Raw genomic sequence first — 12811 nt, 5'->3', positions numbered from 1 at the left:
TAGGGAAACAAGCATTTTTTTTTTGAACACCTGGCTGCCAAGTACTGTTAGGTATATTACATTAATTACAGAAGATCGCTCGAAACAGCACTCTGAGGTTGTGATGATGATTCTCTTTTCATAGATGAGAAAAATAGGATTTACAAAAGTAATCTGCTCAAGATGTAAAGATAAGTGGAAATCAAACCATCCCGTTTTCTCAAACGCATCCTGTTTTCTCAAACCCATAGTGCATATTCTTTATGGGCCATTTCTCCATTATTCATTATTAGTAAGATGGTGATATTTATTTATTTATTTATTTATTTATTGAAGATGGTGATTTTTAAAATGGCTTCAGATTCCTTGACACTTCTCTTATGGAAAAGTAGGGATCTGTGTCCCCTCCCCTTGAATCTGGGCCAGCTGGCGACTGCTTTAACTAGTAGGGTACAGTGGAAATAATGTTGTGAGACTTCTGAGGCTAGGATTTAAATGGCAATGGCACTTCCACCTTATTCTAGTTATTCCAGGCATGGAACACACATGCTTGGAGGCCTGAGGTGCCATGTAAGAAGGCCAGGTACCCTGCAGCCACTGTGTTGTGAGGAAGCCAAGCCACACCATAGGAAGAGGCTACCCATCCCAGGTGCCAGAACCTCGAGATGATTCCAACCCCCAGCTGAGGTCTTAGATGTAGTGGAGCAAAGTTATCTGCACTGTTCCCTGTCTGCATTTCTAACCACTAGAACCTTTAAGCATAATAAAATGCTTGTTATTTTAAGCCACTAAGATTTGGGGTAGCTTGTTACTCAGTAATAGTAACTGGATCAGCAAGTGGCATAAAGCTCTTTTCCAGCCCACATGGTCTCTCCTTTTTTGCTATACTATTACTAGACATATACCCAGCACTAATTTGTTAGTATTGATTCATTCTGTGCTTGTTTTATTTGCGGTAGTTTTCTTTTCCAACTAGGTCATATATAAACTTAAAGGCGGGAATTTTAGCAAGTACTCATCTATTGCCTACTCTTTGGCAAGCAGTATTCTAGGTGAACAAAAACAGACACAAATTTCCTGTTTTAATGGAGTGTAGTTGTCAATGGATGTTTTGTAGCTACATTACTCAGAGTACCAAATTTATAGTGGCCAATAATGTGTTCTTGATAAGCGCTGATGTTAAGCTTCTCAGTCTTCAGGTTTTTCTGAGTAAATTTGTATTGCCTTAAAAATTTTAATAGATACTAACAGGTTAAGTTCCTAGAAATAACTATTTTGGGTCAGAACTAATTTGCTACTCACATAGGTAGTAGTGCTTCAGTAAAATTTCAGTCAATGACATTAATATTAGCTTATCTTAAATTCCTGTTTTACATAACGTAGTGTTTATTTTTACTTTAGTCTGTAGTTTAGGAGAGACGCTGTGCAAAGTTTGTATTGTGTATGTCCAATTTGTATTAGGTCTCTGAGTGGGGAGAGAAGAAGAATCTTTCTTGGTATTCCCATTCTAATCATGCTATGAAAACAGGCATACAGATGGGAAGATGAGTACCAGTAGTTGCTTTTCTTTCAGTCCAGTGTGGCAGTGAGTAGCAAGTGGTTAGATATTGTGAAAATTGGGGAGGGAGGTGAAAAAGCATCAAAATGTGAAAATGGCACATTTTGAATGTTCACGTTTACCTTCTCTTACGTGTTCTCCTGAAAATTTCTTAAGGCACACAAACCAAAATACCTAGTAAAGGTCCCTGACATCCTCTCCATCAAGATTTTAATCAAATAAGTAGTAATTATTTCCTTTTTTGTTTACTCAGGATGCTTTGTTAAACCTGTACTGCAGCACTCGTCATATTTTGTGATACAACCGTGCCTAGTGGATGCTTGAAACCTTGAATAGTACCAAACCCTATATGTATTGTTTTCTCCTATATATCATAGCTGTGATAAAGTTTAAGTTATAAGTTAGGCACAGTAAAAGATTAATACCTAATAATAAAATAGAACAATTATAACAGTGTACTGCAGTAAAAAGTATGTGAATGTGGTCTTTCTCTCTCAAAATACCTTATTATACTTACCCTGTACCTCCCCTTCTTTTTGTGATGATGTGAGATGATAAAATGCTGATGTGATGAGAGGGAGTAAGGTGAATGATGTAGGCATTGTGACATAGTATTAGGCTGCTGTTGACCATCTGGTGGTATGTCAGAGGAGGAGCTTCTGCTTCTGGACTGTGGCTAACTGTGGGTAACTGCAGAAAGTGAAACTGTAAGTTAAGGAGGGGCGACAGTATTGTATCTCTCCCTGGATTGTGATATCCTTGAGGGTGGAAGCAGTCTTACTCATCTCAATGTAGTCTTATAGTGATCTTTTTCATAGACATGAAATAAACTGTATATTAGATTAAACCACATTCAAATAGAGTATGTGACTACTAATGGTTAGTGATACTGAAGTCTCTTCTTAGTCAAAAATCTAAATAGGTATTAGTTTTGTCAGAAGTGTTACATTGTCAACCCCAACCCCCCAAATCAAATTAAATTTAGCTCTCATGCTTTACTGTTCAGGATGGTAAGTTGTTCATCTTCCTTAAGGTGTTTGTACAAAGTATTCCAGGGGCTTGTGCAGCACTCCCCCCAAAAACCCAAAAAAACCCAAAAAAACTGAGAGAAAGGCAGAGATCGTTCCAGTTTTAAGTTTCAAGATGCTCCATAAATTTATTTGAGTCTTTAAGAGAAAACTTAGAAATGGGGATCTTGTGCCTTGGTTCCAAAGACCACAATGCCTAGTCTGCAGTTCCCCAGTCTCCCTCATGCCATTCTTTCAGAGTACTGTTGTCTGAGTGAGAACCCACAATCACCATTTCTTCTTTTTCTAGTTTCTTAAGGTGAAAGTTTAGGTGATTGATTTGAGATCTTATTTCTTTTTTTATATAGGCATGCATACTGTAAATTTTTCCTAAGTACTGCTTTCTTTAAGCCCCATTAGTTTTGGTATTGTGTTTTTCTGTTTGTTTTGTTTTTGTTTTATCTCAAAATATTTTCTGATTTTGATCTTGATTACTTCTTTGACCCGTTGGTTATGTAATGGAACTATTGTTTAATTTCCACATATTTGTGAATTTCCCAAATGTCCTTCTGTTACTAATTTCTAATTTCATTCCATTGTGTTTGAAATACATACTTTGTATGATTTCAGTCCATTTAAGGCTTTTTTTATGGCCTAACATACACCCTATTCTCAATAACATCCCATGTGCACTTGGAAAATAAAGCAAGCTCTACTGTTTTTGAGTGGGATATTCTATGGATGTCTGTTAAGTCTAGTTTGTTTATATTGTTGATCAAATCTTTTTCTTCTGCCTGCTCAAATCTGTTGAACCCCTGTAATAATTTTTTCATTTTATTTATTGTACTTTTCAATTGCAGAATTTCTATTTTTAAAAAAATTTGTCTTTTTTTTGTATTCTATTTTTTGAGGCATTGCTGTATTTTCCTTTAGTTCTTTAGATGTGGTTTCCTATAGTTCTTTGGACATATTTTAAATAGCTGATTTAAAGTCTTTGTCTTGGGGCACCTGGGTGGCTCAGTTGGTTAAGTGCCTGACTCTTGGTTTCAGCTCAGGTCATGATCTTAGGGTTGTGAGATTGAGCCCCGTTTCAGGCTCCCTGCTCAATTGGTAGTCTGCTTCCCCACCCCCCACCGCCCCAGCTCATGCACTCTCTCAGGGGAAAAAAGAAAAAAGAATAGATCTTTAAAAAAAAAAGTCTTTGTCTTATAAGTCCGATGACTACCTCCTCAGTAAGAGTTTCTGTTGATTGCTTTTTTTCCCTGTGTGTGGGTCATACTTTCTTGTTACTTTGTGTCACTTACAATTTTGTTGAAAACACAACACTTAAATAATATATTGTGGTAATTCTGGAAATCAGATTCTCCTCTCTTCCCAAGGTTTGTTGTTTGTTGTTTTTTCCTAGTGGTTGGCTGGTTGTGACTTTTCTGAATTAATTCTATAAACTCCATATTCTTTTTCCTCTGTGACCACTGAAGTCTCTGCTTGGTTAGCTTTGTGGTGAGCTAATGATTGCACACAGATTTCCTTAGAATCCTGGAACCAATAAGTTCCCCAGTCTTTGCTGAAGAACTCTGTGTGTATTGGGGCATACCTTCAACACTCAGGAATTTGACAACTCTGCTTTAGCCTTCACTTCCTGCTTGCACAGGGCTTCAAGGTCAGTCATAGGTGAGAGTTCAGAGTCTTCTTCTGCTTCTGGACTGTGGTCTTTTCTGAGTTGGTGCACAGCCCTACACATGTACATAGTCTTCTAGATTCCCTGGACTATGTCGGAGCCTTTCAGAGTTATCTATGGATATCTCATTCCCCAGTTTTTCCTTTAAAAAGCTTTTTAGTTAGCTGATTGTGTGCCCTGTTATGCACTGCCTCAGGCATATGTGATGTTAAACAATTGCCTTTAATTATTTTCAATGAATGTCCCCAGAGAAGAGATGTTTTACACTGGACAGGCCCCAATTTAAATAAAATTAAAACATCCCCATAAGTGGGGTCTTCCAAGGAACCATCAGATAGTTGAAATAATGATAATTCTCTGGGAATGTGCTTTTGAAGGATCTCCAACCCCGTTTGGTCCCCTTTGATGACTGTCAGACTATTGGTTTATAAAACAGTTGTGGGATGTTGATTTTCAAGGACACTGTGGAGCTGGAGCAGGGGAGGAAAAATGGAAATAAGGGCACATTAAAACCCTGTAGAGCTCGTTTTCTCCCCAAGATACAGCTCTTTTTCTTGAATGAACACTGCTTAGATTGCTGCAAGTTTTGAATTAATTTCCAGAGTTCTAGAAAAGTTGACTTTGACAATTTTTCCTAGTTTTCTTGTTGCTTTTGTGAAGGAGAGAATGTTTGGAGATCTTTGCTGTGGTGTTTTTGCATCATTCCCATCCTTTCTTTTTTCCTCCTCTGAGAAGTTAACTATCTCTTTTCTTTTCTTTTTTTCCTCTTCAACTTAAAACACCAGCAACTATTCCATTTTTTCTGTGACCATCCGACTTTATTTTTCTCAGTCAGTGGACAGGGGTGGTCTTCTGTGTTCTGTTTTTTCATTCTGTTTCTCCTAAGGGACTTCTTAAAGCTGTGAGAACAATTCAGAATTAATAACTCATAAATTATCCTACCACATAAAAATGAAAAGGTGATAATGAGGTTGGGGGGGGAGTATGGTGTCAGTCAAATAGACTACTATCAGCCAAAAAAAACAGTAGTTTTCTTGGACTTCAAATAAATGACTAAAATAATAGACCAAGGAAAAATATAAAATAAATTATAGAATTTTAAAAAAGCTTTTTCTGTTATCTGCTTCTATAACTATTTCTTGTTTTTTATTGTTTTGTTCCTCATCAGGATGCCCGACATGCAGCAGAAGGAGAAATATATACCAAGCTTAATCAAAAAATTGATGAATTTGTTCAGCTTGCTGATTATGACTGGACCATGTCTGAGCCAGATGGAAGAGCTAGTGGTTATTTAATGGATCTTATTAATTTTTTGAGAAGCATCTTTCAAGTGTTTACTCATTTGCCTGTAAGTATAAAAAATTTCAAAATAGTGTATTATAGTTTTGCTTACTAAAGTATATCTTAGAATTTAATCTTAGTTTTAGGTTTACTTGTTCAAACCAACTTCCTAGCTTGAATGTTTTCTTTCCATTCTTATAAATCCGTTTGTGAAGACTTCTAACTTAGCCAGTTGTTTCAAGTTTTAATTTATTTGACTTTTAACCAAAATAACTACAACTCTGTTTCTACCAAAACCAAAACAAAACCCTGAAATTCAGTGTAGACTTAAATTGAAATAAACTCTACTAGGAGTAGTTCTCATATAATCAATGACTTTTCCAATTAGAAAGGCCAAGAAATTATTGGATATGTTTAGGCCGGAGATTAAAAGTAAAACTAGAATATTGTTCTATCCTGATATATAGTCAGAGTGCATCTATATTTTGAATAATCTATTGATGAAGCATTAAAAAAATATATAAATACCAGGGACATTGGGTATGAATAGGCTGGAATACTGGATTCTTTGCATGAGGAATGCAAAGACCAAAGAGATTATGTTGGGATGAAATGCTTTTCATTAGGTATATTCAAAAATAATAGAACTACTATTAAAACATGAGTGGAATAGTTTTTGTACAAATAAAATAGGAAAAAATTTGTTGACTATTTCATAATAAGATGTAGCTGAACACAGGGGGGAAAAAAACCCAAACAAACCTGGTTTGAAATAATAAAATGTAAAGAGAAAGGAAAGAAAAGGTGTAGCTGTAAACACAAAAATAAAGTATTTAATCTGAAGCCTACCTAACTGCCTCCAACCATCTCTCCTGCTTAAAATGAAAAAAAAAAAAAAAAAAAAAGTTATTCTCCTTTTTTTTTTTACTCTGTCTCCATCGTAAGAGGGCCATTTAGAATAGTTGAAGGCAGGTGTTGCTAAGAAATAAATAGAAGAATTTCCTAAAGAGATTTTAATAGTGGATCTGTGCCAAAGAACTTTTAGAAGCTTACCCAGGGATTATATTATATTCCTATCTGCTGTCCTTGTGTTGAGAAAGGGAACCTGTATATATGTTTAATTCTTGTTTCAACTAATTTCTAAAAAAGTATTCCTCATATACTATGTATTAAGTAATTTTTGAGTTAATTTGAATTCACATTGTCAGTATACATCTCCAGCCAAAAGCAATCTATAAGAATGTACATATGTGTGTGCTCACACATATACACAGATATACACATATCATATTTTTATGTTGCATTATCTGTTTCACAGCTTGGCACAATGTGATGGGGAGGAATTTTGTGCATAAATTGGGTAGAATTAAGAGAGTTTATATGTTAGAAATGGTTAGGGCAAATACGTCACTTCAAGAGGCTAACATCTGGAAGGAAATCCTGCTTTCTCAAGGTGTCCTGTGGTAACACAGAGAGAAACAGACTCCTGGCCTAACTAGATCACTCGTAATCTATTATGATATTTTGTATAGTTTTAGGTGATTCTTCCTATGCCATTTTGGATTTTTATGTCATCTAACAAGAGTTTTTCTGTAAAGGAAATTAACTTTTATACAATGCCACCAACAAATACAACAATAAATATAGGGTATGATCAAATAAATAGAAAATTATTGTTCATAGCTAAGAAAAGAGAAAATGGACCTAACAACTGTATATTCTTATTCAAGGAATAAACTAGAAACATAATTTCCAAGCAAAAATATTAAATTATTGACTATAATAAGTTTTAGCTAGCATTGATAATTGTATTATGGCTTAGTATATTAATTCTCTGAAACACTGAAACTGTATATTCAACTATATTGTTTTCTTTTAAGCAAAGAACAGAGGCAGTATTATTAAATGTATTATTTTTCTAAACAGTATATGTTATATAAGCTACCATTTTTATTTGAATGTTTTTGTTGATGTGTTTTTTTAGAGAGGGAGAGCATGGGAGTGCAGGTCAAGGGAGAGGGAGAATCCTGACGTGGGGCTCAATCTCACAACCCTGAGATCATGACCTGAGCCAAAATCAAATTACCTGACTGAGCCACCCAGTCACCCCATTTGAATATTTTAAGCTGAAAATGATTCCTTAGTTTCAGGTTACCCTTGGACCCAGATGGAGGGAGGGGCCGGTTCTGACTCCTTTCATTCTCAAAGAAGCTTCAGAAGATTATTTGTCACATTTAGTCCCAAGTCAGTCAGCTTACGCAGAAGTAGCTATCCTACTTAGACATGAAGAGTTAAGTAGTGGCCATGTTCCCTATCTATCTTAGTTTTGACATTGTTCAGAGTCAGTGCAGTGAGTTAGAGTCAGTGGGATCCGTGAGACCAAGGACCACTCTTTCAAATAGTGCAAGTGTTGGTCATTAGTGCAAGTAATTTGACACAAAAGTTGAGTCTGAGGGATAAAGCTGACTCTTTCACCCCTCAACCCTAAAAAGTACGTAAGACAGAACACCTAGTTTAAAAGCTCCACTCCTAGCTTCACTGCATAGTTTTTTGTCAGTTCCTGCCACTGTTGCGGAAGAGTATTTTCTCAATCACAGATAATCATAATGTGCAGTTGCTGACCATATTGCCTGGTAAAGGTTCCATTGGTTCAAAAAAAGTCATAATCCAACCAATAGAATTTTGTGTTCTGCTCACAAGGTGAAAACAATAGAAGTTAATGGATCATAATGGTTTTGATGGAGCCCAGGGAAAGAACTTTGTTATTTTCGCTTTTTAACTACATTGTGGTAGCTATAGAAAGCTGTAGGATTTCCATGACCAGCAATAATATTCACTGTAGATACTTTGTAGGGTTGGATGAGTGAGAGAATTGGTATACTACTTCCCTCACCTGTTTCTCTTCACTTGCACTGTTTCAGCCAGTTCAAGTTTATGCAGGAAATGGAAAAGTAAAGTAATTTAATATGCTTCCATATTAAAATACTTACTCATCTGCATTTCCCCTTGCTCTAGCAGAGAAGCCAGGCTCTCTACTGACCATAGAAATCAACAGCAAGCTAAATAGGCAGTATTTTGCAGTTATGACTGGTATTGCCCCATTACCCAAAATGTTAAGCTGCCCTGTTAAATACATTATCTGCCTCAGGGGAACTTGCCTTTTTATGATTCAATTAAAGCAGAACCCATTTATCTGTTATTGTTCTTGGGGGCCAGGTTGCTGAAGTGAGGAGAGCATAGGATGGGCTCTAGAGTTAGAACAATTTATGTTTGAACCTTGGATTTGTAATTTACTAGCTGTGGGATCCTGGCAAGTTGCTTAACCTCTGAACCTTTTACCTTTTGCAAAATAGGCATAATCCATTTTCCTATAGGACTATCATAGGATAAATTGAAATAGTGTGTAAAAAAGTTGCCTGGCAGGGTGCTTGGCATAAAGTAAGAACTATTAATAAATGTTAGTTTTGTCCTTTCTTCTCCTTTCTTCCTCTATTACTGTTTTAAGGCCTTTAATAGTATTAGTTTCATTTTAATATGCTTTACTTTTTTTTCTTATATTTATGCCTACATTTTTAGCTTGATATTATTTAGCTCTGAGTTCTCTACTTTTGCATTATGTAGCCATTAAAAACTTTAATTTTGAAAGATATTCACTTTATAAAGCATATTTATATGAATAATTATAACTTGAGTACAGTGCTTATAATGGCTAACAGATGCCAGTGAAGTCTGATTAGTACATGAAGTAAATATTATTTCATCCCTAAATTAATATTCTTGAAATCAACAGTTTTTACTCTTTCAGATGTGTAAGTAACCCTTCTTGTTTCTAGTATTTTTTTTTCTTACAATAGGAAATGCAGCTGTCTAGAAGAAATAAAAATTACCTGTTAACGGGGCACCTGGGTGGCTCAGTCGTTAAGCGTCTGCCTTCGGCTCAGGGCGTGATCTCAGAGTCCTGGGATCGAGCCTCACATCAGGCTCCTCTGCTGGGAGCCTGCTTCTTCCTCTCCCACTCCCCTTGCCTGTGTTCCCTCTCTCGCTGGCTGTCTCTCTCTCTCTCTGTAAAATAAAGAAAATCTTTAAAAACAACAAAACAAAACAAAAAAACCATTTGAAAAAAGAAATTACCTGTTAACTTGTCAAAGGATAACCACTGTTAACATTTTGACATGTATTTTCTTTCATACTTTCAAGTCATTTTCTTCTGCGCAATTATGAGACTTAATTTAAGTCTAATTTATAAGTCCTGTTTTTTTAAAATAAGATTTTGTATTAGCTAGAAAATTTAAAACCAAAGGAATTTCAAAAAGCATTAAACATTCATTCACCACTTACACATATGTAAATAGAAAAGGTTGTTGAGCAACTTGAGCATACCTAGTTATTCTTCGTGAAGACTGCCAAATGGAACTCTGACATTTTACTGTGAATGTATTACCTAAAGACCCAGCACTGGTCTGCTTCTAGAAAGAATAATGAATATTTCCTTTCTTCATAAATGCTAATAATCGTGTGTTTGTTTCAGTAAGGAAATTTTACTGATTTGCAACCACTAGAGGATATGTATAAGTGGTAATGGCTCCTTAATTTCTTGATATGTGTATTTGCAAAGGGGACCCAATTTACCCAGATTTTATAGTAACGAATGATTATCTTTTACAGAAGTAAATAGAAGATCATGCATTCATGATTCAATTTGCTCATATTTCTTCCTTTCTCAGACCTCTATTTTATTTTTACCCATAATATAATTTTCTGTGCTTACATTTGCTATTACTCTAGAGTTGTTAAATAAACTAATCTTGCTTCTGTTTGAACTGTAAGCACCAACTTTTCTTCCAAGAAAGATATGTTTTCCTTTGCTTTCAAATATGCTTAACTTTTGGTTTTCTGCACTAATAGAAGTCTTGTGATGAATAATAATAAAAAATAGACATGATTTTTAGGAATAATGAGGAATAATCTTTGGCATCTTTATTAAGAATAGATGTCTCTAAAAAGCTGTTTATTTTTTTTTTTTAAAGATTTTATTTATTTTTTTGACAGAGATAGAAACAGCCAGCGAGAGAGGGAACACAAGCAGGGGGAGCGGGAGAGGAAGAAGCAGGCTCATAGCGGAGGAGCCTGATGTGGGGCTCGATCCCATAACGCCGGGATCACGCCCTGAGCCGAAGGCAGACGCTTAACCGCTGTGCCACCCAGGCGCCCCTAAAAAGCTGTTTATTAACAGAATATCTATTGGGGCGCTTGGGTGGCTCAGTCGGTTAAGCGACTGACCGGCTCAGGTCATGATATTGGGGTCCTGGGATCAAGCCCTGTGGTGGCAACAGGGCTACCCACTCAGCAGGGAGTCTGCTTCCCCCTCTCCCTCCACCCCTCCCTCTGCTTGTGCGCTCATGCTCGCTCTCTCAGATAAATAAATGAAATCTTCTAAAAAAAAAAAATCAAAGAATATCTGTTAATAGTATCGTTTCTCCCCATATCTTTTACTCTAAGATTAGAGATGCCTTCCTACTGAGAGAAAATGGCTTTAAAATAGTGGTGGGAATTATTATGAGAGCCTATTGCGCACATTTCTTCTCAGCTGTGCATTCAGTGACATCACATCGGTAGCCATAGGAAGGAGTAGATAGACCATGGCAATCAGCAAATCTTACGAATAAAGGCTTTTTTCCCAGAGAATTGTTGTTAAACATTTACTAGCATAGCACTATATTTGGTATAGATTTTAAAATCACATTGCCAAAGAAAAATGATTTACTTTTGATTAACTCAAGAAATAAATCAGAGTATATGTTCAATAATAAAATTATAGTAGGAACTACTTTGAAAACGAGGAAATGGTTATTTGATCTTTATTTCTGTATCTACTTCCCTTTCTAGTTCCCTTTTAAGGTGTTTCCCTTTTTAGGTGTTTACTTTGAAGGGTTTTTCCATTGGCTTAATTTTTTGCTTCCAGCCAAAAGTGTCTTATTAATGGCCTAATTTAGTATCCTTTGTAAATTCTTTATGTTTAGGGCCATAGTCTCCTTCCCTACTAAATGTATCTGGTGCCACTGAGTCTTTAATTTGCATTTTTAATTTTCATATATAGTTTTGAAACATGCTTTCTTTAAGTGAGAAACAAATATATATCCAATAATAAATGAAGATACATGATTTGGTCAGAAACAGTATCTAACTTTTTGTTCTGTGTTTTGGGAGATTTTTCCAATTTTATTTTTCAGTCCTTTTGTAAAATATTTTGTTAATTTTTAATTTCTAATGAACCACTTCTGGTTTTTTTTTTCTTTTTTAAAGATTTTATTATTTTATTTGACAGAGATAGAGACAGCCAGCGAGAGAGGGAACACAAGCAGGGGGAGTGGGAGAGGAAGAAGCAGGCTCCCAGCAGAGGAGCCCGATGTGGGACTCGATCCCAGGACTCCGGGATCATGCCCTGGGCCGAAGGCAGACGCTTAACGACTGAGCCACCCAGGCGCCCCGAACCACTTCTGTTTTTAAGTGTTCCTTTGTCATAGGGTACTGTTCTTTAAAAAAAAAAAAATGAATATATTATCTTTCAAATCTTCCTGAATATTAGAGGGTTTTGTTTTTTTTTTTTTGATAGGTATTTCAGTTTCTTAAATTATCTATGTTACCCTTGAACAGGTTTTTTTGCTTCTTTATTTTGCTCATTCTCTTTTAACAAAGAAGTCCTGGAGAGCTGATACAAGTTTACTCTGCTACTGTGTAAATACCCTATTTTTTGGTAAACTTTTCTCCTGAGTAGGAATCGACTGGGAATTTTTTAAAAATCATTTTGCCTAGGATTCTTCACCTCAGGTATGGAGCTAACCATGAGATTGTGGCCTTCTCTCTTCAGGGCCAACTTCATGTATGTGTGACCTATGCAGTTACATGGGTTTAGAAGGGTCCTGCATGTGATTTGGTGTTCATTTCTTGTTTTCTTGGAATTCTTAATAGTTTTTGAACAAAGGGCCCCACATTTACTTTTTGCACTGAGCTTCATAAATTATGTAGCCTTCTGTGCCTCTCTTTCCATTATTACTACACCATGCCAGAATGAGCAGAGCTCTTTTTTCCTCTCTTCCTCCTTCCCTCCCTCTTTCTTTCCATCTATACCAGAAGCCTCAAATGTTCTTTCATTATGGAAATTGCCTGTGCTCTGTAGTTAAAGGATCATTGGCATAGTTGTTCAAGAAATCTTCAATGACCTTCCCTATTTTTCCATCCCATTTTTCTTTCTTTCTTTCTTTTTTTTAAAGATTTTATTTATTTATTTGACAGAGAGAGAGAAACAGC

At 35.9% G+C, this 12811-nt stretch overlaps 1 protein-coding gene across 3 annotated transcripts in view; it reads left to right on the top strand.

The window, feature by feature from the left end:
• The window catches only part of EXOC6 (exocyst complex component 6), a 228117-nt gene that overhangs the window by 147894 nt on the left and 67412 nt on the right, over positions 1–12811 (top strand). For all 3 annotated transcript variants that reach the window (XM_040623792.1, XM_040623793.1, XM_008696251.2), the window contains exon 18: positions 5391–5570. In XM_040623792.1, the coding sequence (XP_040479726.1) occupies positions 5391–5570 (180 nt within the window). The remainder of the gene's footprint in view (positions 1–5390; positions 5571–12811) is intronic.

This window comes from Ursus maritimus, unplaced genomic scaffold, assembly GCF_017311325.1.
Source record: "Ursus maritimus isolate PB19 unplaced genomic scaffold, ASM1731132v1 scaffold_7, whole genome shotgun sequence".
NCBI classification, from domain to species: domain Eukaryota; kingdom Metazoa; phylum Chordata; class Mammalia; order Carnivora; family Ursidae; genus Ursus; species Ursus maritimus.
This window is presented reverse-complemented; position numbering and strand designations above follow the sequence as displayed.